Source organism: Myotis daubentonii, chromosome 9 (assembly GCF_963259705.1).
Source record: "Myotis daubentonii chromosome 9, mMyoDau2.1, whole genome shotgun sequence".
Lineage (NCBI taxonomy): Eukaryota > Metazoa > Chordata > Mammalia > Chiroptera > Vespertilionidae > Myotis > Myotis daubentonii.
This window is the reverse complement of record NC_081848.1, coordinates 28,332,307-28,357,775: the sequence shown is the minus strand read 5'-3', so window position 1 is coordinate 28,357,775 and position 25,469 is coordinate 28,332,307. Positions and strand designations below refer to the sequence as shown.

The 25,469-nt window shown below is 43.4% G+C and overlaps 2 protein-coding genes and 1 pseudogene across 2 annotated transcripts; 2 read left to right on the top strand and 1 right to left on the bottom strand.

Annotated features, from left to right (window-relative positions):
* Positions 1–720: 720 nt before the first annotated feature.
* Positions 721–6,992, bottom strand: LOC132241773 (lysine-specific demethylase 4D-like; annotated as a pseudogene).
* On the top strand, positions 6,991–7,638 carry LOC132241772 (lysine-specific demethylase 4D-like). Its single transcript, XM_059710657.1, has one exon. The coding sequence runs from the start codon at positions 6,991–6,993 to the stop codon at positions 7,636–7,638; it is 648 nt and encodes a 215-aa protein (XP_059566640.1).
* Positions 7,639–21,525: 13,887 nt separating this feature from the next.
* On the top strand, positions 21,526–22,667 carry LOC132242058 (speckle-type POZ protein-like). The gene has a single exon (XM_059710984.1). The coding sequence runs from the start codon at positions 21,526–21,528 to the stop codon at positions 22,648–22,650; it is 1,125 nt and encodes a 374-aa protein (XP_059566967.1). The 3' UTR covers positions 22,651–22,667.
* Positions 22,668–25,469: the final 2,802 nt, after the last annotated feature.

Below are 25,469 nucleotides of genomic sequence, written 5' to 3'. Positions count from 1 at the left end.
GAGCAAAAGACAAAGAGAGAATCTTAAAAGCAGCAAGAGAAAGAAACTCAGTTACCTACAACGGAATACCCATACGACTGTCAGCGGATTTCTCCACAGAAACTATGCAGGCCAGAAGGGAGTGGCAAGAAATATTCAAAGTGATGAATACCAAGAACCTATAACCAAGATTATTTTATCCAGCAAAGCTATCATTCAGAATTGAAGGTCAGATAAAGAGCTTCACAGATAAGAAAAAGCTAAAGGAGTTCATCATCACTAAACCAGTATTATATGAAATGCTGAAAGGTATCCTTTAAGAAAAGGAAGAAGAAAAAGGTAAAGATACAAATTATGAACAACAAATACACATCTATCAACAAGTGAATCTAAGAATCAAGTGAATAAATAATCTGATGAACAGAATAAACTGGTGATTATCATTGAATCAGGGGCATAGAAAGGGAGTGGACTGACTATTGGGGGGGAAAGGGGTATAGGTGATGCAGGAAGAGAATGTACAAAAATCGTGCCCCTATGGATGAGCACAGTGGGGGTAGGGGGTGAAGGCGGAGAAGGCCTGGGAACCAGGTGGAGGGGAGCTATGGGGGGAAAAAAGAGGAAGAACTGTAATAATCTGAACAATAAAGATTTAATTTTTATAAAAAAAGAACATGGAGAACAAAAGTAGACAGCCCCTGGGCTTAGGGGACTGGAGCACAGTAGCACCCAAAAGCCACCTTAGGATGCTGGGACCAGCAGTGCTGGGCTGTCCATGGAGGGTTTGTCCTCAGGCACAGGCTGGGCTTTGGGATCCGGAGCTGTGCGCACTGCGCCCACTAGGAGGCGCTTCTTAGCTGGGACCTGAACAATGGACTGTTGAGTCCCCTGTTGCCGAGGACGATGACCACTCTCACGACCAATGTGCCAGTTGACTGGTGACCTGGGCAGATGGGCCCGGGGTTAGCTGTGAGGATGGTTCCGGCTTTGAGAAGCAGAAGGCCACAGCAGCTGCGGGCTGGGCAGCAGAGGCAGAACCCAGGGCTAGCGAGGGGTGCTGGCATTGCTGGCACACAAGGGCTCGGCTGCCACGGTGGCCGCGGGACCCACAGCCCGTGGCCACTGATCCAGGGGTGTGCGTGGCCCGACGGGGCTGGAGGCCCCTCAGGCCCAGCTCCACGTGGTCCACAACAGTCTGGTCCTGCCCTCCTTTCCACAGCTCATAGCGCTGGGGCTGCAGGAGGCGCATGAACACGTCCATGGAAAAGCTCACCCGGGCCTCCCCACAGCTGCACTGAGAGGCCACTTTGCCATAGTCGACCCATCGCGGAGTGGCAAAGTTGATGGCCTCCGCACAGTGGAAGCCATGGTTGAAGCCCGCGTGGTAGCCATAGGGAAAGGTCACCATGAACTCTCCAGCCTCCTGAGTGATGCGACTGAACGGGACCCCGTTCTCCTTGAGGACAGTGGGCGAGATGAGGGCCACCTTGTGCCGCAGGAAGGCCTCGCAGCCCCGAGAGCTGCCCGGGAAAAGGTCCCTGGCCAGGCGCTCCAGGCGCTGGCCTTGCTCTGGGGGCACCGCGTACCACGTTTTGGGCTCCCCGAAGTGCAGGTAGTTGATGCTGTAAAGGTCCATGTCCTCCGTGTGCCAAGCGAAGGTGGTCTTCCACATGCCAAAGTACAGGTAGGGGGTGTTGACGCCTTCGATGACAACCCCACACTCCTGCTCCAGCAGGTCCTGGATGGTTCCCAGGTGGCCAAGGTTCCATTGTTTAGTGTTGGCATCAAACAAGGAGCCACTGATGTCAGCGCCATATATGGGCGAGTCATACAGGCGCGTTTTCCAGTATTTCCGCTCCAGATCCTCAAAGTCCAAGTGTGGTGGAGTCTGATACTGTGCACTGTTTGCCAACAGGCGATACTCGCCCACTGTCATGGCCCTCTTCTTTCTGTGGTATTGAATGAACACACCTGCTCGCCCAGACGCCACCTGCTGGAGGGGAGTGGCTATCACCATGTCATTGACATCATCATAGGTCTGTCTGGCTTTCCATTCCTTGGGTGGAATGACCTTCGCCAGGCCAGCTCGGTGGGCACCTTGGGATTCCATGTAACCGATATATTTGTTGAAATCTTTAAATTCTTCCATGGTTGGGTGGAAGGTCATGATTGTCCCACTTGGCTCATTAGACACCATGTCTGCAATGTAAGCAGAGGATTCCCGGGTTCTCAGGGATGTTTTAGATTCCTGAGAATGAGGGAGTAATGTCTTCTCTCTTGTTTGTTTGTTTGTTTGTTTGTTTTGTTTTTTAAAGCTTTGGTGTATCTGTGAGGCAGTCACTCAGATTCAGTAACCCTAACCCAATAATACATCTGAATCATAAATAGTATAAAACTATAGTCAGTTCAGTTCGTTAAACTTGTAATAGGAAAATAGCTCTTTTGCTCATAAGCACAAATAGCAGAAATCAAAATCCCAAAATCTACAAGAATGGATAAAGGCAGATACTCTTGATGCAGGACGCTTTGCAGAATTTCGGCCAATGGGAGACTAAAACATTTGGAAGAAAGATCACAAAGCAGCAGAGAAATGCTGCTTCAAACACAGGATACTTGACTTGGGGTGGTGAGCACACAATGCTATATACAGATGATGTATTATATAAAATTGGGCACTTGAAACGTATGTAATTTATTAACCAGTGACCCTAATAAACATGTTATTTAAGAAATATTTTAAAAATACAGTGTACTTCCAGCTTGCTACTTAGGTTGTTTTCTTTATGTAGGTCACCTTTAAGCAGTTCCATTCCCCCTCATTTTGCTTCAAACCTCGCGCCAGTACTTTTCTCTAAAAATACTTCCCATTTTGTGGGTCCTAATCTATAATAATAAAGCATAATGCGATAATTGGACTGGCTGTCCTTCCGACATCCTTCTGTCGTCCTTCTGGGTGACCTTCCTGGAAGCCCAGGTTCCGGGGGTCAAAGGGAAGCCGGTGCCAGCAGCCAGGGAAAGGAAGGCCTACTCTTGCACAAATTTCGAGCATTGGGCCTCCAGTATATAATAATTTGGAATCAAGATTTTACAATAGTAGAAGGCAAGCACTTTTTAATTGTTGTTTTATATAATAATTAGGAATCAAGATTTTGCAATCGTAGAAGGCAAGCACTTTTTTTATTGTTGATTTTCCTTTAAAGCATAAACCAGTAGAAAACAATAACATGTTATATCAGAAAGCAGAAAGATACATCTAACTCCAGGCACCTCTGCTTATTTACACGTGGGCTTTCTGGACCACTGCTCACAGCCAGTCTCCAGGAGCAGGGCTTTCTGCATTCAAATTCTGCTCCTATCCCAGAGCTGGCCTCCTCCTTCTCTCAACCCTTTGCCTATAGGCCATGTAAATTTATCTTAGATTAACTTTTTATACCCTCCACCCCTCCTGCCGGCCCCCCCCTCGATTTGATGTATAAAGAGCTTGCAATACTCTGGGACAATGGGCATGTTGTCTTTTCTACCATGCTGCTGGTGGGTTAGACTCCATGCCTCAAGTCAGGACTTGCTTTCGGTGAGCATTTTGGTTAATAAAACCGTACTTACAAAAAAGACTTTCAGCCGTGGAAGTGAAATTTTTTTTATCAACCTCTAGCCTCCATAATTATTTGGGAGCAACAAATCCTGGGCTTTGGTTCCCCTCCAGTCTCCCTCCCTTTTCTTTTCTTCCTTCCCTTCCCCCACCCAATGCCCTCTCCTGGTAAACCAGGCTCCTTTCACCAATTAGGTCAGCAGATACTCAAAAAACAGTTATGATCTTTCTGAGTCATTGATATGTTTAAAATGCTATCACCAGTATTTCTTCACAAATATATTAAAGGTAACCGATATCTTACTGTTTTTCTAATATTGTTCATTCTACCAATTGAGGGTTTGAGGTTACTGTTTTCTGCACTTGTCTTAGTAATTATATCAAAAAATTTTAAGCAAAACATGTTTTTATGGCCTAGTAAAAGTGTGTGGAGTTGGTGAATGAAATTGGGGATGGTTGTGGGGTTCTGCTTGACTGCCTGGCTGGGGAATTGGATACGTACAGACATTATCTTAAGGATAACTCGGTGGAAATCATTTGGCACTGGGCTGACCAGTAGTACCAGAGTTGCTGGGAGACATATGCAAGCAGAGGACAAAAGTACCATCATCCAAATTTTTTCTCTTCAAGTCTTCTTGCTGTTTCCAAGCTATATGTCTGTATATATTTTTATATTTTGATATATTTTATTGATTTCAGAGAGAAAAGGAGAGGGAGAGAGAGAGATAGAAACATCAATGATGAGAGAGAATCATTGATCAGCTGTCTCCTGCACACTCCCAACAGGGGATTGAGCCCACAACCCAGGCATATGCCCTGACGGGGAATCTAACCGTGACCTCCTGGTTCATAGGTAGATGCTCAACCACAGAGCCCTTCCAGTCGGGCTATCTGTATATTTAATGTGGTTAATTCCCTGATTCATTTCAATAAACAAATCCATTAAATAAATTAACAATATTATTCCAATTGGTAATATGTGGGGATGGGACAGTAGGGCAGAATTTGCAGGGGCTGGCCTGGGTTCTGGTGAACAGGGAAAGTTTAGAACAGGAGAACTTTCTGAGACCCAACTGACAAAAGAAGTTGGTTTCCACTTAGAGAAAACAGCAAATGTAATCGCTCTACTGTGGAATAGAAAGGAAGCTTGTTCTATGAGTCATAGAATAGAAGAAGGTGAACCATAGAACCTTTTGACTCATATTAGGTATTTGATTATTTTTCTTTTTCTTTTTTTAATCACTAATTAGTTACGCATTTTTATTGATTTCAGAGAGGAAGGGGGAGGGAGAAAGAGATAGAACCATCAATGATAAAAGAGAAACATTGATCGGCTGCCTCCTGCATACCCACTAATGGGGATTGAGCCCACAACCCGAGTATGTACCCTTGATCAGAATCGAACCCAGGAAACTTTGGTCCACAGGCCGATGCTCTGTCCACTGAGCCAAACCAGAAAAGGCTGTATTTGAATATTTTTCAACTTGAAATAAGGCATTGGCAATTTAAAACAGCACTTCAGATTATGTGAAATCCGTATTCAATCAGCATAGCTCTTTGAACAAGGAGGGAGAAGTACTTAGAGTATCTAAGTGATACAGGGAGAGTTGATGGTTATTTTGACTTAGTCTTTACTATTGAAGATGCGTGGAGTGGACAAACTCAGAATAAATGTTGGAAATTGAAAATGATAGTTTGGGTACAGAAGGAAACATTTCAAAGAAGCAGACCACCTTTCCCCTGGCCCCAGACCTCCCTTACAGAACTTCAGTGACCCTCAGGCACATGAAGCACTGAATAAAAAAGTGAAGAGCAGTGAGTACCCTCCTGTGAAGCCAGTGAGTGTATAATTGGTGAAAACTGATGAGAAACAGTAGCAAGATAAAATTTGAATTCACATAATCTATGACCAAGAGCTTAATTTGTAGGCACTGGTGCGGGGTCCTCCAATAGGTGTGTGGGCGGAGGTAAGAGGTCAGAAGAGGAAACAACGCAAAGGCTCAGTGGCAGCAGCAAGGTCTACAATTGAATGCAGCCCAGGAACAAAACAAAATCCAGCTATGTGCGTGACACAAACGAAGGAAAAATACACACCAAAAGGAACATGAAAACATTCTCTTCTTAAAGGGTTATATTTAAAGGTCCTATAAAGTTTTAAAAAAACAGGTACAGTTTTAATTTCATATTGTTTACTGAAATTAATATGCTTATAGTTCAGACAAGGTTAGTAGGAGAGGCAGATGAGGCAGTGCTCCCGAAGGAGGAGCCTGGGTCAGGTACCTAGTGAATAGCAATGGAGTGTTTCTTGACCTGAGACGTGATTCTACTTTGTTAACTCTACGGTTATTCATAGATGTGAATAGTTCTTAATATGTGTAAGTTAAGCTGTACAAATATGCTTTGTGAATTTCTGTATTAACATATTTTATAATTAAACAAATGTTAAACCTTCCTGCTTTAAAAAAATTATCATGTACTGGTTTATAGAATTGTTTGTTTTATATTGCGCCGTTTTGTAGACTGTTTTTAAAAGTAGATTATGTTTCTAATTTTTTTCATTCTTCTATTCTTCGTTGACACCTACTCTTCTCGATTATTTTAATACACTTAGTGATACTTTATTTTTTAGAACAGTTTTAGATTAAAAATTTGATCAGAGAATTGGGAGAGTTCCCCCCATAATTCCCCCCATGCTACCTCATTCACGGTTTTCCCTATTAATAATACCTTACAATACTGTGGTACATTTGTTACAGTTAATGAATCAAGGCCTATACGTTATTTAATAAATCTGTTAATCAGATTTCCTCAGTTTTTACTCAATGTCCATTGTATGTTCCTGTGGAAGCCAATCAACCCTTGCTGCTTGACACAGTCGCTGCAGGGAAGAAACATCTGCACAGCTTATGTTTCCAGGGACCTGGCATATATGGCATATGTTTGCTCCCCCTCTTAACACTATGTGTTTTAAACAGGACCACCTCCCGGAGAAAGGTTGTTTCCCCAGGTGGGGATTTTTCCCTGGAGTTAGGGAGGAAATAAAACCCCTTAACTAAGTGCCAGGGGGGTAATTAATCACTTTAACTAGGAACAATCACACTTAAGCTACATAATATTTACTTAGGATTATCTCCTTAAATTACTCCCTTGTAGCTTAAAAGAACAATAGAGTAACCTTGGAATGGAGATAAGAAACACCGGAACCCTTGGAATAGACAGGATAGGATTAAAATCAACTGGTATGAATACAGATGTATTAATAGGACAATCGACACAGACCTTGGCTGGAGATCCTTGCTAGAGAACAGGGCTATGATGACCAACTGAAAGCTGGTCAAACAAGAAAGAAGACATTACTCCCTCATTCTCAGGAATCTAAAACATCCCTGAGAACCCGGGAATCCTCTGCTTACATTGCAGACATGGTGTCTAATGAGCCAAGTGGGACAATCATGACCTTCCACCCAACCATGGAAGAATTTAAAGATTTCAACAAATATATTGGTTACATGGAATCCCAAGGTGCCCACCGAGCTGGCCTGGCGAAGGTCATTCCACCCAAGGAATGGAAAGCCAGACAGACCTATGATGATGTCAGTGACATGGTGATAGCCACTCCCCTCCAGCAGGTGGCGTCTGGGCGAGCAGGTGTGTTCATTCAATACCACAGAAAGAAGAGGGCCATGACAGTGGGCGAGTATCGCCTGTTGGCAAACAGTGCACAGTATCAGACTCCACCACACTTGGACTTTGAGGATCTGGAGCGGAAATACTGGAAAACGCGCCTGTACGACTCGCCCATATATAGCGCTGACATCAGTGGCTCCTTGTTTGATGCCAACACTAAACAATGGAACCTTGGCCACCTGGGAACCATCCAGGACCTGCTGGAGCAGGAGTGTGGGGTTGTCATCGAAGGCGTCAACACCCCCTACCTGTACTTTGGCATGTGGAAGACCACCTTCGCTTGGCACACGGAGGACATGGACCTTTACAGCATCAACAACCTGCACTTCGGGGAGCCCAAAACGTGGTACGCGGTGCCCCCAGAGCACGGCCTGCACCTTTGAGCTACAAGTTAAATAAATGAATAAAGCAAGACTAGTTTTGATACAGAGTAGAACCCACAGATGAAGCACTGTCAGATGGTAATTATTCTCTGCCTGCCTCTTGTTGCACAAATATATAATTTCAAACAGATATGCAGCACTGTAGTAAAAAAAAGATTTTCATTCATTTTAGGAGTATTCTATTTCACCAATATCACTTTTATAATGTTAAATAATGAGCCCCAATGGATACGTAGCTTATATATTGGGGGTAAGGCACCTTTCCATTATTTGGTTCAATAAATAACTCTCCTAATGTCTAGGAGAATTAACATTTTCCAAGAAGCCAAATTCTCTCTTTTCTTCAAAAATTTTCACTGAACTGTGGCAGTTAGCTAGTGTAACAGAATTTCTGTGTGGCACACAACACTGCACATTTCTTTCTCAGGTGCCTGAAGGCTTCGGCTAGGTTGACCTTTACTGGGAATCAAATCCTGGGCTCATACTCCAACCAGTGCGCTCAAACAGCCAGGGCTGTTGTCATATATTAATGTAAGAATACCTTGACCACTACTCTTTATTTTCAAAACCTCACCCAATAGTATCTTTATTTATTCTGGAGAGAGAGAAAAGAGAGAGAAAAGAGAAAGATTGATAGGTTGCCTCCCGTATTCACTCTAACATGGGATAGAACCCGCAACCTGGGTATGTGCCCTGACCAGGACTCAAACTCTTGCCCTGAGATCACAAATAGTACCCCCTTGCTCTAAAATCGCAGCTCCGGTGCTTGGAGCATAGCTCAGTGGTTGAGCCTCAACTTATGAGCCAGGAGGTAATGGTTCCATTCTGGGTGGAGGCACATGCCTGGGTTGCAGGCTTGATCCCCAGTGGGAGGCATGCAGGAAGCAGCCAATTAATGATTCTCTCTCATCATTAATGTTTCTATCTCTCTCTCCCCTTCTATGCCTCTCTGAAATCATAGAAAAGAAAAAATAGCTGCTTTGTCATGCCATGGCTGTGGCTGTGGCTGTGGCTGTGGCCTTGACATCACAGATATTGTTAACATGTTGTAAAAATTAACAGTCAAATTAACCATCTGGGTGCTCCCTGCACAAGTCCTTAAGTGAAACTTTTCTTGACACCCACCTCTATCCAGCCTGCTGCCTACTCTGAAAATCACTTTGGTCTCCTTTAACTACTTAGTTTATGACTCACTGTAACAAGATGGAAACCCACATCAATGGGGGAAAATGACAAAGGAAGAATATTTGTAAATGAATAATTCCTATCTGGACTCTGCCAAAACTTGCTACTTAAACCTGGATGCATCCCATCTTCGATATATTTCTCACTAAATAAACCAACTGTGGGAATGCAGAGATTTTGTAAGAAATGGGAATTGCAACTTTGACTCTAAACCTTTTGCAACAAATGCCAATATATACTCAAAGTAGATGAAGTTACTAAGTTAGTACAGTTATGATTTTAAAAATAGTCTGGAACTCCAAAAGCACAATTACTCTCTCCTGGGGGGACATAATTGTTCAAAATAAAGCCAAAGGCCATTTTTCCTTCTATTTATTAACCACTTTTTCTAGCAGCAAATTTTCCTCAGTTAAGTACAAGAATTTTGTTTACTAAGGAAATATAAACTAGTCCATCCCCGCCAGTGTGGATCAGTGGTTGGGCATCAACCCCTGCCCCAGAGCTCACTGGTTGGATTCCTGGGGAGGGCACTGGCCCAGGGTGTGGGCTCCATCTGCACTGGGATATGTGCAGGAGGCAGCCAATAAATGTTTCTCTCTCATCAATGTCTCTCTTTTTGTATCTCTCCCTTCTCCTCTCTGAAATCAATTTAAAAAGACAAAACAAAACACATGTAACAGCAAGAAAAGAGAGATTAGTTTGAGTTCATCAAAATTAGAAGCTTAAAATAGTTCTGGGATATAATTAAAGTTAAATTGCCTGAAATTACATGACATAATGAAAATCAAAGTCAAATATCTTGAGCCAAGTGAGTGACTGGCATTGAGTGTTAGCTGGGATATTAGTGCCTTCAGGACCCAGCGCCTGGAGCTATAGATTTGGGTGAAGTGCCTGAAACTCAAGCTATTTGGAAAAGGAAGGATCAGCAGGAGAGGGATTGATCTTTATGCAGAAGAAAAGGGGGCGGGCAGGGGATGGAGTTGATTAAATAGTTAAGTAACTTCTCCAGGTTGTGGGAGCTTTCCTGGGTCTGCTTTCCATGTGTGTCACATGCCTACAAAGCCTGTCCTGCTCTAGACACAGTCATTGAGTCACATTTTGCTTAGACCGTTGTGTCTCCAGGGCAGAGGAAGAAACTCCTGATTTTCTCCCCTCAGAAAAATGGGATCAGACCTCCCAAAAACTTCGCTAAAGAGCTCACCTGTGCCATCTGCCTGAATTACTGTATAGACCCAGTCACCATGGGCTGTGGGCACAGCTGCTGTTGTTTCTGTCTCTAGGTATCCTGGGAGAAAGCTCTACTTGCTGTCCTGTGTGCAGGGAACCATCAGAGCAGAAAATCTTCAAAACCAATCTTATCCTGAAAAATGTGGTTTCCATTTGCCAGAAAAGCCAGTGTGCGGCAATTCCTGAGCTCTGAGGACAATGGGTGTGGGATGCACAAGGAGAAAAAGCAGATCTTCTGTGAAAATGACAGGAGCCTGCTGTGTGCACTGCTCTAGCTCTCAGGAGCACCAGGCTCTCAGACACGGCTCCAGGGAAGAGGCTGGTGAGGAACACAGGGTGAGTGGTGCCCTCAGAGCACTTAGAATGCTGGAGGAGAGCACAGAAAAGAGATGAGGGTTCCATCTCCCCCTTTCTAATGGCATTGATACCCACGTCAGACTCAATAATGAAGCTGTGAGGAAATGCACTGGTTTACCTGTCTTCATGGACTCTGCAATTAAATATGGAACTGCCATTGGACCCAGTGATCCTAATTCAAGGAATATATCCCAAAAAACCAGAAACCAGAAAGAATGTATGCACCCCTATGTTCATAGCAGCACAATTTACAATAGCTAAGATCTGGAAACAGCCCAAGTGCACATCAGTAGATAAGTGGATAAAAAAGCTGTGGCACCTTTATAGCATGGAATACTAGGCAGCAGTGAAAACAGGAGGATCTCTTACCCTTTGAGACAGCATGGAGGGTAATGGAGAATATTACACTAAGAAAAATAAGCCATTCAAGAGAGATAAGTATCACATGATGTCAGTCATATGTGGAATCTAATTTATCAAAATAGAGTGATGAATAGAGTGGACCCAGAGACATAGAAGCATGAAAAAGTGTTTGGAATCTTGGAGGGAAAGCGGGGTAAGGTTGTGGGTGGGTAATGATGAACCAAAGAACTAGAAGGCATGTATGCACATAACCCATGGACACAGACAACAGGGTGATGAAGCCCTGGGTAGCGGGCTGGCGTGAGCTGGAGGGATTCAATGGGGGGGGAAAAAGGGACATATTTAACACTTTCAATATTAAGTTTACAAAAGAAGACCATGGTGGCAGTGACAGGCACACATAACCTGGGCTTGCCTTTCCCCTTTGTGACCTCTCGCCAGGGCTCTGCTTGCTGGGAGTAGGGCTTTTCCTGAGCTCTCCACTTTCTGAGGACTGGTTTCCTGATTTGTAACTGGCAGGCTCCATGGAGAGTGCCTGGGGAGGAGAGAACCCTCCGGGCACCTGCTGTTTCCTGCTCTTCACCTCAGTCAGGCTCAGCGGCCTCCTGGGCATTTCTCTCACTCCTGCCTGGTTTCCTGGCAGCTGCAGGTTTTCTGTGCTGGGGGAGCTCAGGGGGCTAACCTGCACTCAGGGCCGTGTGGGGGTCACAGGGCTCCGCTCAGAGGCCTTGCAGGCACTGGTGCCTGCCCCTCTCCAGCTCTGAGCTGCGCTTTCCTGTCCACATCAGGCCATCATCACCATCAGCCTCCCAAGGCTTCCTCACCATCTTTACTGGGTTCTTCCTATCAGTGCTTTCCCATTGGCTGAGGTATCTCCAGGGTTGGAACAGAGAAGGAACCCTGAGCCCCTTTGCAGCCCACACCTCCACTCACTGTGCTCCCTGGTACTTCTGAGCTTTCTGCCCGACCCCACTCTCCTCCAGGGAAGTGTTTGCATCCTACATTGTCCTTCAAGCAACAAGGCTGTGCCACCATATCTCCCTTTGCTAGGCCAGCTAGTTAATGCTCCCTCATCTACTTCGCCTTTGAAACAGTCTCCTATTGATTCTCAAAATCTCCCATCTCCTACCGCCCCCTCTCCAGTCACACCACCCAGCGTGTTTACAGGGTTTTCCTCTGCTTTACCATCATATGAGTAGGATTTCCCGGAGTCATGTCTAAACAGACGCCATCTAAATGTAATAGTAAACATTTAGAGAAAGGCACAAACTCATTCTTTAAGTTGATCTGGAATGAAAGAATATGGAAGATTCATCATGAAAATTACATAGCGAAAGGCCTGGATATATTACTGTAGAGCTATAGGACATGAAACACTGTAGAGTTGGCAATAAAAAGATTCTCTCTTAGCCTTTCCCCTTTTTCATTATAATGAGTGCAGTCTCCTGAGGAGGCTCCAGTCCCTTGCTACCAACAGTCCCTTCTACACCTGGCCTTTTGTAAACTCCTGGAAAGCCTCTCATTTTACTCCCTAAAGTCCCTCCTGGTCCCTGAGCCATGGCTGCTCCTGACACTTTCCAGGGCTAGTGGAGCCTAAGGGCTTTCCTCAGCCCCTCTTGAGAGCCAGCGCTTGGGCAATGGGAGCTGTTTCCTCTCACAAGTCCCAGGAACTAGTGTCTGATGAGTTGCCCCTGGAAGAGCTGGGTTCTCTGTTCCTGGCCCCACCCACAGGTAAATCCCTGCAGGAGAGCTCAGGCAAATGGGTATTTCTCTGGCTTGGTCCAAGGACACCAGAGGGCCCTGCTCCCCATCTAGGCCTTGAGCTGGATTACTTGGACCCCACTAGTAGCTAGATGCAGGACCAGGGACAGTACCTATCTTCTTAATCTTGGCAGTGACCTGCCCTGGACCACAGGTGCACTGCCCCTGAGGTAGATTTCAGAGATGCGCGTTCCCTTCCATGGCTCCTCTGGGATCCAGGGACTAACTTCACCTTGATATACTCAATATTTTCCAGTAGACGGATTGGAACATATAATAAAATATTTTTCAAAAAAAGAAACCAAGCACCTTAGGTGGTTTGGTTCAGTGGATAGAGCATTGGATTTCGGACTGGGTTAGTCTGGGATGTGATTCAGGTCAAGGGCACTTACCTGGGATGCTAGCTCCTCCCAGGCCAGGACCCTGGTTGGGCCCATGCAGCAGGCAACTAATTGATGTGTACTCTCACATAGATATTTCTCTCCATCTTTTTCTTTCTTTTCCATTCTCTCTAAAAATCAATGAAAAAATATCCTTGTGACTCCCTAAAAAAAAATAAAAAAATAAAAAAATTCAAAAATATCCTCAGATGAGGATTAAAAAGAACAAAACAAAAACAGCAACTTGAATTATTATCAGTCTCATTATCTAACAAGAAAAAAGGATAAGTGTAATCCACAGAATTTACTAATAATAGAGTGACAGATTAGCCTTTTTAAACTGAAAGATTATTTACATACCATAAGCAAATACTACCAACAACCATCATAACTCTCCAGGCACAGACAGTCCCAGCCCCCTTAACATCCCTTCAGTAACCTCCAGGTGGGCTGGCCATCCTCAAGTGGTGGTGGCAGAACGTTAAGTATAGATGAGATGAGTGGCAGTAGACAATGCTCAAATTCTGGACCACAAATCAGGTCATAGTAAGCCAAGACCCTGACAGACCCTCTCTGCAGCAACTAGGACAGGACTATGGAATCTCAGCCAAAGGAGAGCTGCTGTGTGTACATGCATACGTTTGTGTGTGTGGAGGTGGCATGCCTGGATAGACAAGCTGAAATCTATTCCCTCCCCCAAATCCCCACACTTACTAGGGCTTTGGTTCACTTTCTAAACGTTTTAAGAAAGCAAAAAGATAACCGATAAATAGAAAGAAAAATATTTTAAATACATATGTATCTTAAAGGATTTGTATCCAAAGAACTCTTATAGTTCAAAATAAGACCAAAAATCCAATGATCATTGTACAATTTAGAGACTTGAGTAGGCACTCCACTAAAGAATATGGATGGATGGCTACGAAGGACATTGTCTTAGCATATTTTTACTTCTATAGCAAAAAGACAGTAGACTGGGTGGTTTATAAACAACATCATTGTGTTCCTCACAGTTGTGGGGGCTGAAAAGGTCAAGGTAAATATGCTGGCTGAATCAGTTCCTGGGAAAGTCCTATTTCCTGTTTTATACACAGCTGTTTTCTCTTCCAGTTTTAACAATTAGGAGAGGTGAGGGAGCTTTCTGAAGTCTCCTTCATAAGGGCACTAATCCTATTCATGAGGGCTCCAGCCTCATAAGCTAATCACCTCCCAAAGGCCTTTTAAACCTATCAAATGTTTTAGGTAGCTGACGAGTGCCGGGAGCCGGTCCATACTTGCTGTTTCAAGGGACCTGGCATATATGGCATACGGTTCTTAATATGTTTGCTCACCTTCTTGGCGCTGTGTTTTAACCAAAGTCACCTCTCCGAGAAAGGTTGAATCCCCAGGTAGGGATTTTCCCCTGAAGTTAGGGAGGGAATAAAACCCCTCAACTAAGTGCCAGGCGGGTAATTAATCCCTTTAACTACAAACAATCATGCTTAAACTACATAATCTTTTCTCCCTGGAATGGAGATAAGAAACGCCCTAACCTTTGTAATAGAGATTGATAGGATTGAATCAACTGGTATAAATACAGTTGTAACAAGACAGAAACACTCAGAACTCAGAACACAGAACTAAGGACACAGGGCTTGGAAGACAGGACCAAGAGAGACACAGAACCTACACAGAACGTTCTCTAGAGACAGAAGAACTTCGCTGGAGAGAGCATGCCGGAGGATCCTGGACAGGGACTGGCCTCGGAGCCTAGAGACAGAGCCTAGCGGGAGAACATGGCAAGGGATCCTGGACTGAACCTGACTACAGAGATTGGCAGGAGAACCTGACTGGAACCTGGACACTGAACCTGACTGGAGAGCCTGGACAGAACCTGGCTGGAGATCTGAAGCAGAGCCTCTCTGGAGATCAAGACCAGAACTTGGCTGGAGATCCTGGCTAGGCTGCTGATCAACTGAACGCTGCCTCCGTGTCATTCCTTCTTCGCCGACTCCGTCCACACCTTTGGGGACCCCTGGACCTGCTGGGGCTGGACCCCAGCATATGGCGCCCGAACAGGGACCCCTAGGTAAGCGCCCCGCACTCGGGACGGATCGGACTCCACCGTAGGAAGAAGGTGGATAGTCTTCGCCGACTCCGTCCACACCTTTGGGAACCCCTGGAACAGGATTCCCCTAGGTAAGCCCCCCTCCCCCATTGAGAACCCCCACACTCGGGACGGATCAGACTCCACCATAGGAAGAGGGTGGATAGTCTTCGCCGACTCCGTCTACACCTTTGGGAACCCCTGGAAAAGGATTCCCTTAGGTAAGCCCCCCCCATTGAGAACCCCACACTCGGGATGGATAGGACTCCACCAGGGTGCTACAGACCCCCCTATAGAGGATAAGTAGGGTAAGAAGGTGGATAGTACAGAACTTAGATTGAGAAGATGTGCCATACTGAGTCCAAAGAAAGAAGACTCTGTATTGATTCTTAGATTGAGAAGATGTGCCATACTGAGTCCAAAGAAAGAAGACTCTGTATTGATCTTTAGATTAAGAAGATGTGCCATACTGAGTCTAAAGAAAAAAGACTCCGTATTGATCTTTTAACATATATGCTTGTTAGCAGAGGAATTAAGGTTACTCCCAGTCAGACAGAACATTTTATACAAGAAATACGTCCATGCTTTTCTGAGGAAGGAAAGGTGCCGGAAAGGTAAATGTAGAGGCATGGGAGAAGGTAGGCCCAAGGAGCCTTATCCTTAACCCCACTGCAGCCTTTCCACCCCGGGAAAGTGCAGGATTGGCAAGCTCTCCCTGGGGTGATAGATCAGGACTCAGGTAATAGCAGAAAGCGCCAATCCTACTCTTAAAATGGATACAAGAGAGCGTTTCAGGTTTTTCTTTTTAATGCTTGCTTTTAAAAAATAAAAAAGGGGGAATTTGCCGGGAGCCGGTCCATCCTTGCTGTTTCAAGGGACCTGGCATATATGGCATACGGTTCTTAATATGTTTGCTCACCTTCTTGGCGCTGTGTTTTAACCAAAGTCACCTCTCCGAGAAAGGTTGAATCCCCAGGTAGGGATTTTCCCCTGAAGTTAGGGAGGGAATAAAACCCCTCAACTAAGTGCCAGGCGGGTAATTAATCCCTTTAACTACAAACAATCATGCTTAAACTACATAATCTTTTCTCCCTGGAATGGAGATAAGAAACGCCCTAACCTTTGTAATAGAGATTGATAGGATTGAATCAACTGGTATAAATACAGTTGTAACAAGACAGAAACACTCAGAACTCAGAACACAGAACTAAGGACACAGGGCTTGGAAGACAGGACCAAGAGAGACAGAGCCTAGGCACAGAACCTACACAGAACGTTCTCTAGAGACAGAAGAACTTCGCTGGAGAGAGCATGCCGGAGGATCCTGGACAGGGACTGGCCTCGGAGCCTAGAGACAGAGCCTAGCGGGAGAACATGGCAAGGGATCCTGGACTGAACCTGACTACAGAGATTGGCAGGAGAACCTGACTGGAACCTGGACACTGAACCTGACTGGAGAGCCTGGACAGAACCTGGCTGGAGATCTGAAGCAGGGCCTCTCTGGAGATCAAGACCAGAACTTGGCTGGAGATCCTGGCTAGGCTGCTGATCAACTGAACGCTGTCTCCGTGTCATTCCTTCTTCGCCGACTCCGTCCACACCTTTGGGGACCCCTGGACCTGCTGGGGCTGGACCCCGGCAGACGAGTAAAGAATGAAATTGTGATTTATTGAGATTCTAAATCCACTGCAGCTGTCTGGGTTACCCTATCTTACATAAACTCAAGGTCACTGCTTGCGGGGGGAGGGGGGAAGCTGAGATATATCTTCTTAGACCAGTGGTTCTCAACCTTCCTAATGCCATGACCCTTCAGTACAGCTAGTCTTGTTGTGGAGACCTCCAACCATAAAAATTTTAATTGCTACTTCATAACTGTAATTTTGCTACTGTTATGAAGCATAATGTAAATATCTGATATGCAGGATGTATTTTCATTGCTACAAATTGAACATAATTAAAGCATAGTGATTAATGACAAAACAATATGAAATTATATATGTGTTTTCTGATGGTCTTAGGCGGCCCTGTGAAAGGGTCTGTCGACCCCCAAAGCTTTCACGGCCCACAGGTTGAGAACCGCTGTCTTAGACAGACTTTTATACCCTGTGACTATGACAGTTTACCTCTTCTTTTACACAAATATTCCCCCCCATAATATGGAAGCTGTTATATGTGTGCTATGTAGATATGAAAGTAATTGAGGTGATAATGCCTACAATACTAATTCTTTTTTAGTGAGGTGTGTACCTCCTTTATTGACTAAAACACCTTTTAAGAGTCCTAGTCACAGACTCATTTAAAAAGCAACTTCCCATTACATACACATGTATATGCACATACATTTTTTAAGTTATTGAACCATTAATGGTATTGGTCTGTCTGGTGACATTGGACATAGTGACAACATTATGTTTTTCAACACATGAATATGGGATATTTCCATTTACAGGACTCATAATTCTTTCCTCTGTTGTTGTTTTTCTCCAATAGTGTTTTATAGTTTATATACACAGAATTATATAACTTTTATTAGATTTCATTTTAGGAATTTCAGTTTCTGAGCATATAACATGCATTGTAAATTTCCTTTCCATTTTTTTTTGTTTGTTTAGAAGAAATTCACTGATCTCATTTCTTCCTAACTTCATAAATTATAGATTTCAGGAAAATTTCTAATTATGCAATCATGCTGAGCTAATAATATAAATTACTATAGCTTTCTTTCCTCTTAGAGTTATTTCTTTCACGTGTCTAATTGTATTGAATAGGAACCATCATTGTGTTGAATATATGTGGTAACAGCAGATATTCTGTTGTTTATTAATAAATTTTTATTGATTTCAGAGAAGGGAAGAGGAGATAGAAACATCAATGATGAGAGGCAATCTTTGGTTTTATTGCACTTGCACACTGCCCACTGGGGATGGAGCCCACAACCCAGGCATGTGTGCTGACAGGGAATGAACCTATGACCTCTTATTCCCAGGGCCCATGCTAAATGGCTGAGCACCATCAGAAGGCTTAGTCCAATGTTTTCGAGCTTGCACATGGCAGCGGAGTAGCTATTTCCTGCTTATTGCCCCTCTCATGCTTAGCCATAGCAGGGATTCAAGCCTCTTTATACCTATTTTGTCATAGTTTTCCTGGGGCCTTTTTCTGGGGAAAAATGAGGGGGAAGGATCCTCAGTTCAGTCATCTGCTTTTCATTTTCTTCTTTAGTTGTACACAGCAGATCCCTCTTCCTTATTTGAGCCCTTGGGAATTTTTTATTTCTCTGTGCATTCATTTATCATTTCCACTAAACTATAATCTGCAGATTCTAGGGCTTTTGCCTTACCTTTGAAGATTGGGTTTGGGCTAAGGGAATGGAGAAGGTATTATGGTACAGAGCAAAACTTAGTTACTATATTTATGTATTTTGATAAATATTTTTTTAGATTGATTTCAGAGAGAGGAAGGGCAGACGGAGAGAGACTAACAACAATGTTGACAGGTAATGAGTGATTGGCTGCCTCCTACAAGCCCCCTAAGGGAATCTATCCTGAAACTCTGGCATAAGCACTGACCAAAATTCAAACCAAGTCCATCTGGTTCATTGGTAGAGACTCAACCATTCAACCACACCAGCCAGACTAGTTGCTCTATTTATTTATTTTTTTTTAATTAAATCTTTATTGTTCAGATTATTACATTTGTTCCTCTTTTTTCCCCCTATAACTCCCCTCCTCCCAGTTCCCGCCCTACCCTCCACCCTCACTCCCCACCCACTGTCTTCATCCATAGGTGCACGATTTTTGTAAAATATATTTTATTGATTTTTTACAGAGAGGAAGGGATATGCCCTTGACCGGAATCAAACCTGGGACCCATGAGTCCGCAGGCCAACGCTCTATCCACTGAGCCAAACTGGTTAGGGATGTCTATTTATTATTTGAAGTAAGAACCAGATTACAGGGCCTGGGTTATAGAATGTTAAAATGCTCTGTGACAGAATGAGAAATCTAGGAAATATCAGTGCAAGTGAGTGTTGGAGAAGTTTCTGTGCGGGACAGCAGTAGGTAACAACACTACAGGAGGGCACACTGCCCACAGAATTAATTGATTTTTGCTGAAAAAAGGAAACTTCTTCTGCTATAAGCTTACGTGGGTGACTTGCAACAAGTTGATAACTGTTTGAGATAATTTTCTGAAAATTAATTAATTTTGGGATCTTGCAGGTCAATGACCCTTCCATTGGTTTACAATACTGTACATTGAATTAGAGGGCAGCAGCTGCGCCTCTTTTTAGAATATGTGGTCTTTGATGTCTTTTACATTTGTTTTTCCATAAATTTAAAAAGTGGAGTTACTTAGATTTTCACTTCGGAAACTCCTCACAACATTATTTTCATAGAGTTTTAAAAACAGGACTTAAATTCCCAAACATTTGATAATGTGGAAAATAATTCATATGGCATCAATAACTTCTTAACTTGTGATGGGTTTCAACAAAACACAGGTAGAATGGCGCCTCTTTTAAAAATAATTTTCTACAGCGTCTATGAAGTAGTGACTACAGTTAATACTGAATTGCATATTAAAAAGTTTCATGTTTCTCACCAGAAAACACATTTACATTCTGTTAAGGTGTCAGCCCCCAGGTGTTTTCTATGTGTTGTAACCCTAATTAGCTATCAAACTATAATCTGTATAATCCATTTAAGGTGTTCACTTCCTTTTTTAGATTTTAGCCAATCTCAGCAAGTGGGTGTGGCCTAAGGGGAGTCATATAAAAGGCCCATCTGTGGCAGAGGACACATCACTTCTCCAGAGTAGACTGACTGAAGTTGGAGCTTCTGGTTGAGTGAAGAGAATTCCTACTGACCCTGATATCCACAGAACTCACCAAGGTGGGAGCACTCATAGTAGACTCTGGTGAGTATGGAATTTAGAATAAATGTTTTTATTTTTTTTGAGTAAATAGCTCAAAAAATGCCTACTTTATCTTATTACAAATATTTTCAATTTACCTCTCCAATTACTGGGATCTTCTCTAAGTAGAGAAGTAGGTTTCCTAGTTAATTGAAATGACATCAATATTTCAAATATCTGGAATTGGAGCACTTTAATAGAGTGATATTTAGTATAATAAGTTATTTCATTATTTTTTATTTTAGTACCATATTGCCACTAGATGTTTTTTAGGTCGTAAAAGAGATTTCCCTAATTATGGAAATCATAAACCAACCAAAATGTTTCACATAATGTATGCATGTAAGAATCTACATACACATTAACCTAAAAAAATGTGTCAATGAGAAAAAACTCATAAAGGTCCACTTTGCTATTCCTTTAATACCTTCAGTTCCAGGCTATATTTGAAAACTTTAAAATAGATCCCAACCACTGTAAGGCTTCCCAAGAAGTGGCACTAGTCATAATGAGAGACTATCAGACATAGCGATGAACCAGTCATGCTTCCATGAACTGCATCTTAGCATTTCCTAGTGTAGAGATTCCTGTGTTTTTATTTGTTTTAAATTATTTACAGGGAGAATTAAGGAGACAGAGGGAGAGAGATTGAGGTATTGATGAGAAAGACAAAGGGGAATCCATTGCCTCCAGCATGCACCTTGAATGTGTATGAAACCTGAGCCGTGGCTTGTGCCCTGACCAGGAATCTAACCCATGGGCATTTGGTACAGGTGATGTTGCTCCACCCAACTGGTCCACATTGGCCAGGGCTTTAGTTTTGTATTTATTTATTTATTTAATCCTGGGACTCTATTCAAGTGTAAATACATTAGATGACAGGGGTGAGGAACCTTTTTTCTGCCAAGGGCCATTTGGATATTTATAACATCATTTGAGGGCCATAACAAATGAAATGAAATTATTGATAATTAGCCTGCTGCAATTTGGTCAAACCTTTAAATTACCCCTATGCCTTGGGAGGGCCAGACCAAATGATTTTGGGGGCCTTATATGGACCTCAGGCAGGACGTTCCCCACCTGGGGATTAGAGGATCACTTTAAGAAAGGCTGGCACCCTACCAAAAACTCAATAAATATTCTTCAATGAATCTTAGATATTGTTGAGCATCTGTCTACTATGATAGCATTTAGGTTTTATTTATTTTATTTTTATTTCAGAGGCAAAGGCAGAGGAACAGAGACATAGAAACATCAATGAAGAAAGAGAATCGCTGAATTGCTGCCTCCTGCAAGCCCCACACACTGGGGATCGAGCCTGCAACGTGGCCACCTACCCTGACCTGGTCGCTCAAGCACTGAACCACGCCTGCAAAACAGCATTTATCTTCTGGTGCAACTTTCAGACACTTATTTTCAGAAGCAAAGCCTGGATGTTGTAGAGAGTATGAAGCGAATGCAGAAGGACAGGTACCAGCAGCTGTAGGCCCTGCTCTGAGAGAGTTCCTGTTAGACAAGACAACTTCATCTTCCCACTACTCAATTAACGTGGGTGAAAAGAGAACAGAAATCTTTGTCCTCTGACTTTGGAAATCTTGTTTAACTTTCAAACTTGCAATGTCAACGGTTCCAAGTCCTCTACCTGCAGCAGAAATGTCGAGTGGCCCTGCAGCTGAGAGCTGGTGCCACACTGAGATCAAGGTGGTGAAATTCTCCCACAGGTGGACCATCAGTAACTTTAGCTTTTGCCCGCAGGAAGTGGGTGAAGTCATTCAAAGTTCAACCTTTTCATCAGAAGCCATTGCTCAACTGAAATGGTGTTTGAGAGTATACCCAAAAGGGGTAGATGCACACAGCAAGGATTACCTGTCACTTTACCTCTTTCTGGTCACTTCTCCAAAGCGTATATTTTTGGCAAAATTCAAACTCTCCATCCTGAATGACAAGGGAGAAGAAATCAAATGTTTGGAGAGTCACCAGGCATATAGCTTTGTGCAAGGCAAAGACTGGGGATTCAAGAAATTCATCCGGAGAGATGTTCTCTTGGATGAAGACAATAGTCTTCTCCCTGATGACAAGCTGACCCTCCTCTGTGAGGTGAGTGTGGTGCCAGATTCCGTCACCATTTCTGGCCAGAATACCACGAAGATGGTGAAGGTGCCTGAGTGCCAGCTGGCCGATGAGCTAGGAGGACTTTGGGAAAATTCCTGGTTCTCAGACTGTTGTTTTTGTGTTGCTGGCCAGGAATTCCAGGCTCACAAAGCTATCGTAGCAGCTCGTTCTCCAGTGTTTAGGGCCATGTTTGCACATGCAATGGAGGAGAGCAAAAAGAATCGGGTTGAAATCATTGACATGGAGCCTGGAGTTTTTAAGGAAATGATGTGCTTCATTTACACGGGGAAGGCTCCGAACCTGGACAAAATGGCTGATGGTTTGCTGGCAGCTGCTGACAAGTATGCCCTGGAGCGTTTGAAGGTCATGTGTGAGGAAGCCCTCAGCAGACAGCTCTCTGAGGAGAATGCTGCAGAAATGCTCACCTTGGCTGACCTCCACAGCGCACATCAACTGAAAACTCAGGCAGTGCATTTCATCCACTCTCATGCTGAGGGTGTCTTGGAGACCGAAGGGTGGCAGGCAATGGTGGCGTCCCATCCCCACTTGGTGGCTGAGATGTACCGCTCTCTGGCTTCAGCACAGGGCGCCTGTCTGGGACCACCACGCAAGCGCCCGAAGCAGTCCTGAGATCCTGCCTGTTGTAAGCCTCCTTTGATTTTCCAGAAGCAGCAGCCACTGTTGCTGCCATTGAGCACCTGGTAGACAGCACAATCTGTGGAGTTGTCATCTGCTGTCAGGGGAAGTCTGCATCTCGGCCCAAGATTTTTAGTTTTATTATTTTCCTTAAAGAAATCTTATTTTCAAATGTATCTTTACTGATTTCACAGAGGAAGTGGTGGGGAGAGAGGGAGAAACATCAGCGATGAGAGTGAATCTTCCATAAGCTGATTCCTGCATGCAGCCTACTGGCGATCAAACCCACAACCAAGGCATCTACCCTGACCACCAATGGATCCTTGACCTCCTGGGTCATAGACTGACACACACCGACTGAGCAGCACTGCCCAGGCTGAGCATATTTTCTTCCATAGATTTTAGAGCGAGCGCAAAGTAGGGAAGGAAAGACTGAGACTCTGAGAAAGAGAAAGAGATGCAAAGCTCAGACAGATGCATTGCAAGGGATGGAAACTGCAACCCAGATATGCAGCCTGGAGTGGAGTCAAACCCCTGACCCTTCAGGTCTGAGCCAAAGCTGTAAACACTGAGACACTGACCAGGGTGAGATAACTCCTACATTGGGCCATAAACATTTAAATTTAGACAAATGCTCAAATGTCTGTCTTTAGGGATTTGCTTGTTCTGCAGATGTTGTTCTCATCTCTGCACTTTACTAGATGTGACAACCCAAACTGCACGTGTTGTTGTAGCTCACAATAAAGTAACATCTTAAAAGACCAACTTTTGCCTCAGGACTTCATTTGCAAGGTGTCCACATGATTTCTTTTTCTTTTTGCAGTGACTCTCACTTTGCAGCCGGGAAGAACTAATAGACTTGTCTTCCTTCCTGGAGGTTTGATCAGCCTTTGTGTGGGATGTGGTCCCGAAGGTGCAAATGTCTCTCCTGGATCTGAGTGTTTTTATGACTGGGGTGCTGAGACTTCTACCTCTGGGAGACAAGACTGGGAGATACAAGTGGGAGACATTGGAATCGGGCTGCTGGAGTCTGTAGTGATGATTGGAAAGAGAGGAATAGGAGTGTCCAGAAGGGCCTCTTCTTGGCTGTGCTAAAACCACATCCACTACAATGTCTGTGCCACCTCCTCACTTTTACTGCAATATGTGCCCTAACCTATTGGCTGAGTAGGGCCATTCCTGGATTATGAAGGTGAAAGTGTGACCTTTATAAAAGTAGCTCAAAGTTCCTTATATGTAAAATTTCTTCCTGCTCCTTCTCTCTCCATCTCAGGCCTAACTCTTCCTTTAGTCACTTTTGACTAGAAATAGATTAGGAATCATTCTACATGCTGGGGAACACCAGTATCTAAGAAAGGCTTTTTCCTAATACACTATCAATTAAGACAAACATATTACCCTTTTTTTGTTTTTGGTTTTCTTTTATGCCATGAAAACCCATTCACTATATTTTTAAATATGATGAAAACATTCAAAACATAGGTTTTGGTTTGTCCTTTACTCAGTTTGTTAAAATCTGCACGCATGATGCACGGCATAGGATATGTTCTCTGGATTTTGCTCTATTTCTAAACTGTCATCGGGAAGTATAATAATAGATGACAGGGGTGTCTGAAAAAGTACAATTAAATGCAAGAAGTTGCCTGATTTCATGTAGCATGATATTCTTCAGGTGCATTCATGCTGCCCCAAAGTTTCAGAAACCCCTCTTTTCAGTGGTGTAGTATTCCATTGTGTAAATGTCCCACAGCTTTTTTTATCCATTTGCCTATGGATGGCCCCTTGGGCTGTTTCCAAATCTTAGTTATTGGGCAACAGAAATGAAGGAGAAAATAGACAAATGGAACTAGATCAAAATAAAAAGCTTCTGCACAGCAAAAGAATCATGATCAAAATGAAAAAGGACCCCTCTGTATGGGAGAAAATATTCGCCAATGTTACCTCTGATACGGGGTTAATATCCAAATTATATAAAGTCCTCATACAAGACGACAAAAGGTAAAGAAACTATCCAACAAGAATGGGCTGAAGGACCGATTAGACATCTCTCCAGTAGAATGACCAAGTTGTGGTACAATCATATAGTGGAATGCCCCGAGAGAAAATAATAAAAACAATTGCTCCACACAGAGGAGTGCATAAATCTCGCCAAAATACTTTTCTTTAATTCTTTAATTTTAAATATGTGTATATATATATATAATTTCAGAGAGGAAAGGAGAGGGAGAGAGAGATAGAAGCATCAATGATGAGAGGAAAGTTTTGATTGGCTGCCTCCTACTAGTAATTCCTCTGACTGAGGATCAAACCTGCACCCTGGGTATGTGCCATGCCTGAGAATTGAACTGTGACCTGCTGGTTTATATGTCGACACTCAACCACTAAGTCACTCTGGCTGGGCTCACCAACATACTTTTAAACAAATGAAAGTACACACCAAAGTGTATACATTGTGATTTTATTCATATGAATTTGAATAAATGATCATTAGAAACAGGGCATATTAATCACCAGCATATGATTACCTTTTTGGGAGAGGGGATTAGATTTTGGACAGGGTAGGCAATCCTGGGATCTAGAGGTCTGAGTATGTTACATTTGTGGTATGAAAGAGAACATTCTTTTGACCAGTTCTTCACCATTTTCCATAACATGAAGAAATCTCTGGACAGGGAAGCTATATTTTTGGGTGAGTATCATGGAACTGTATCCTTTCACTGTGTTCCCAAATATTATTTCATTTATGGTTTCCTACCTTATGGATTCTAGGGACCTCTAAGAGCATTATTTCCCCAGATTGATACATATAGACA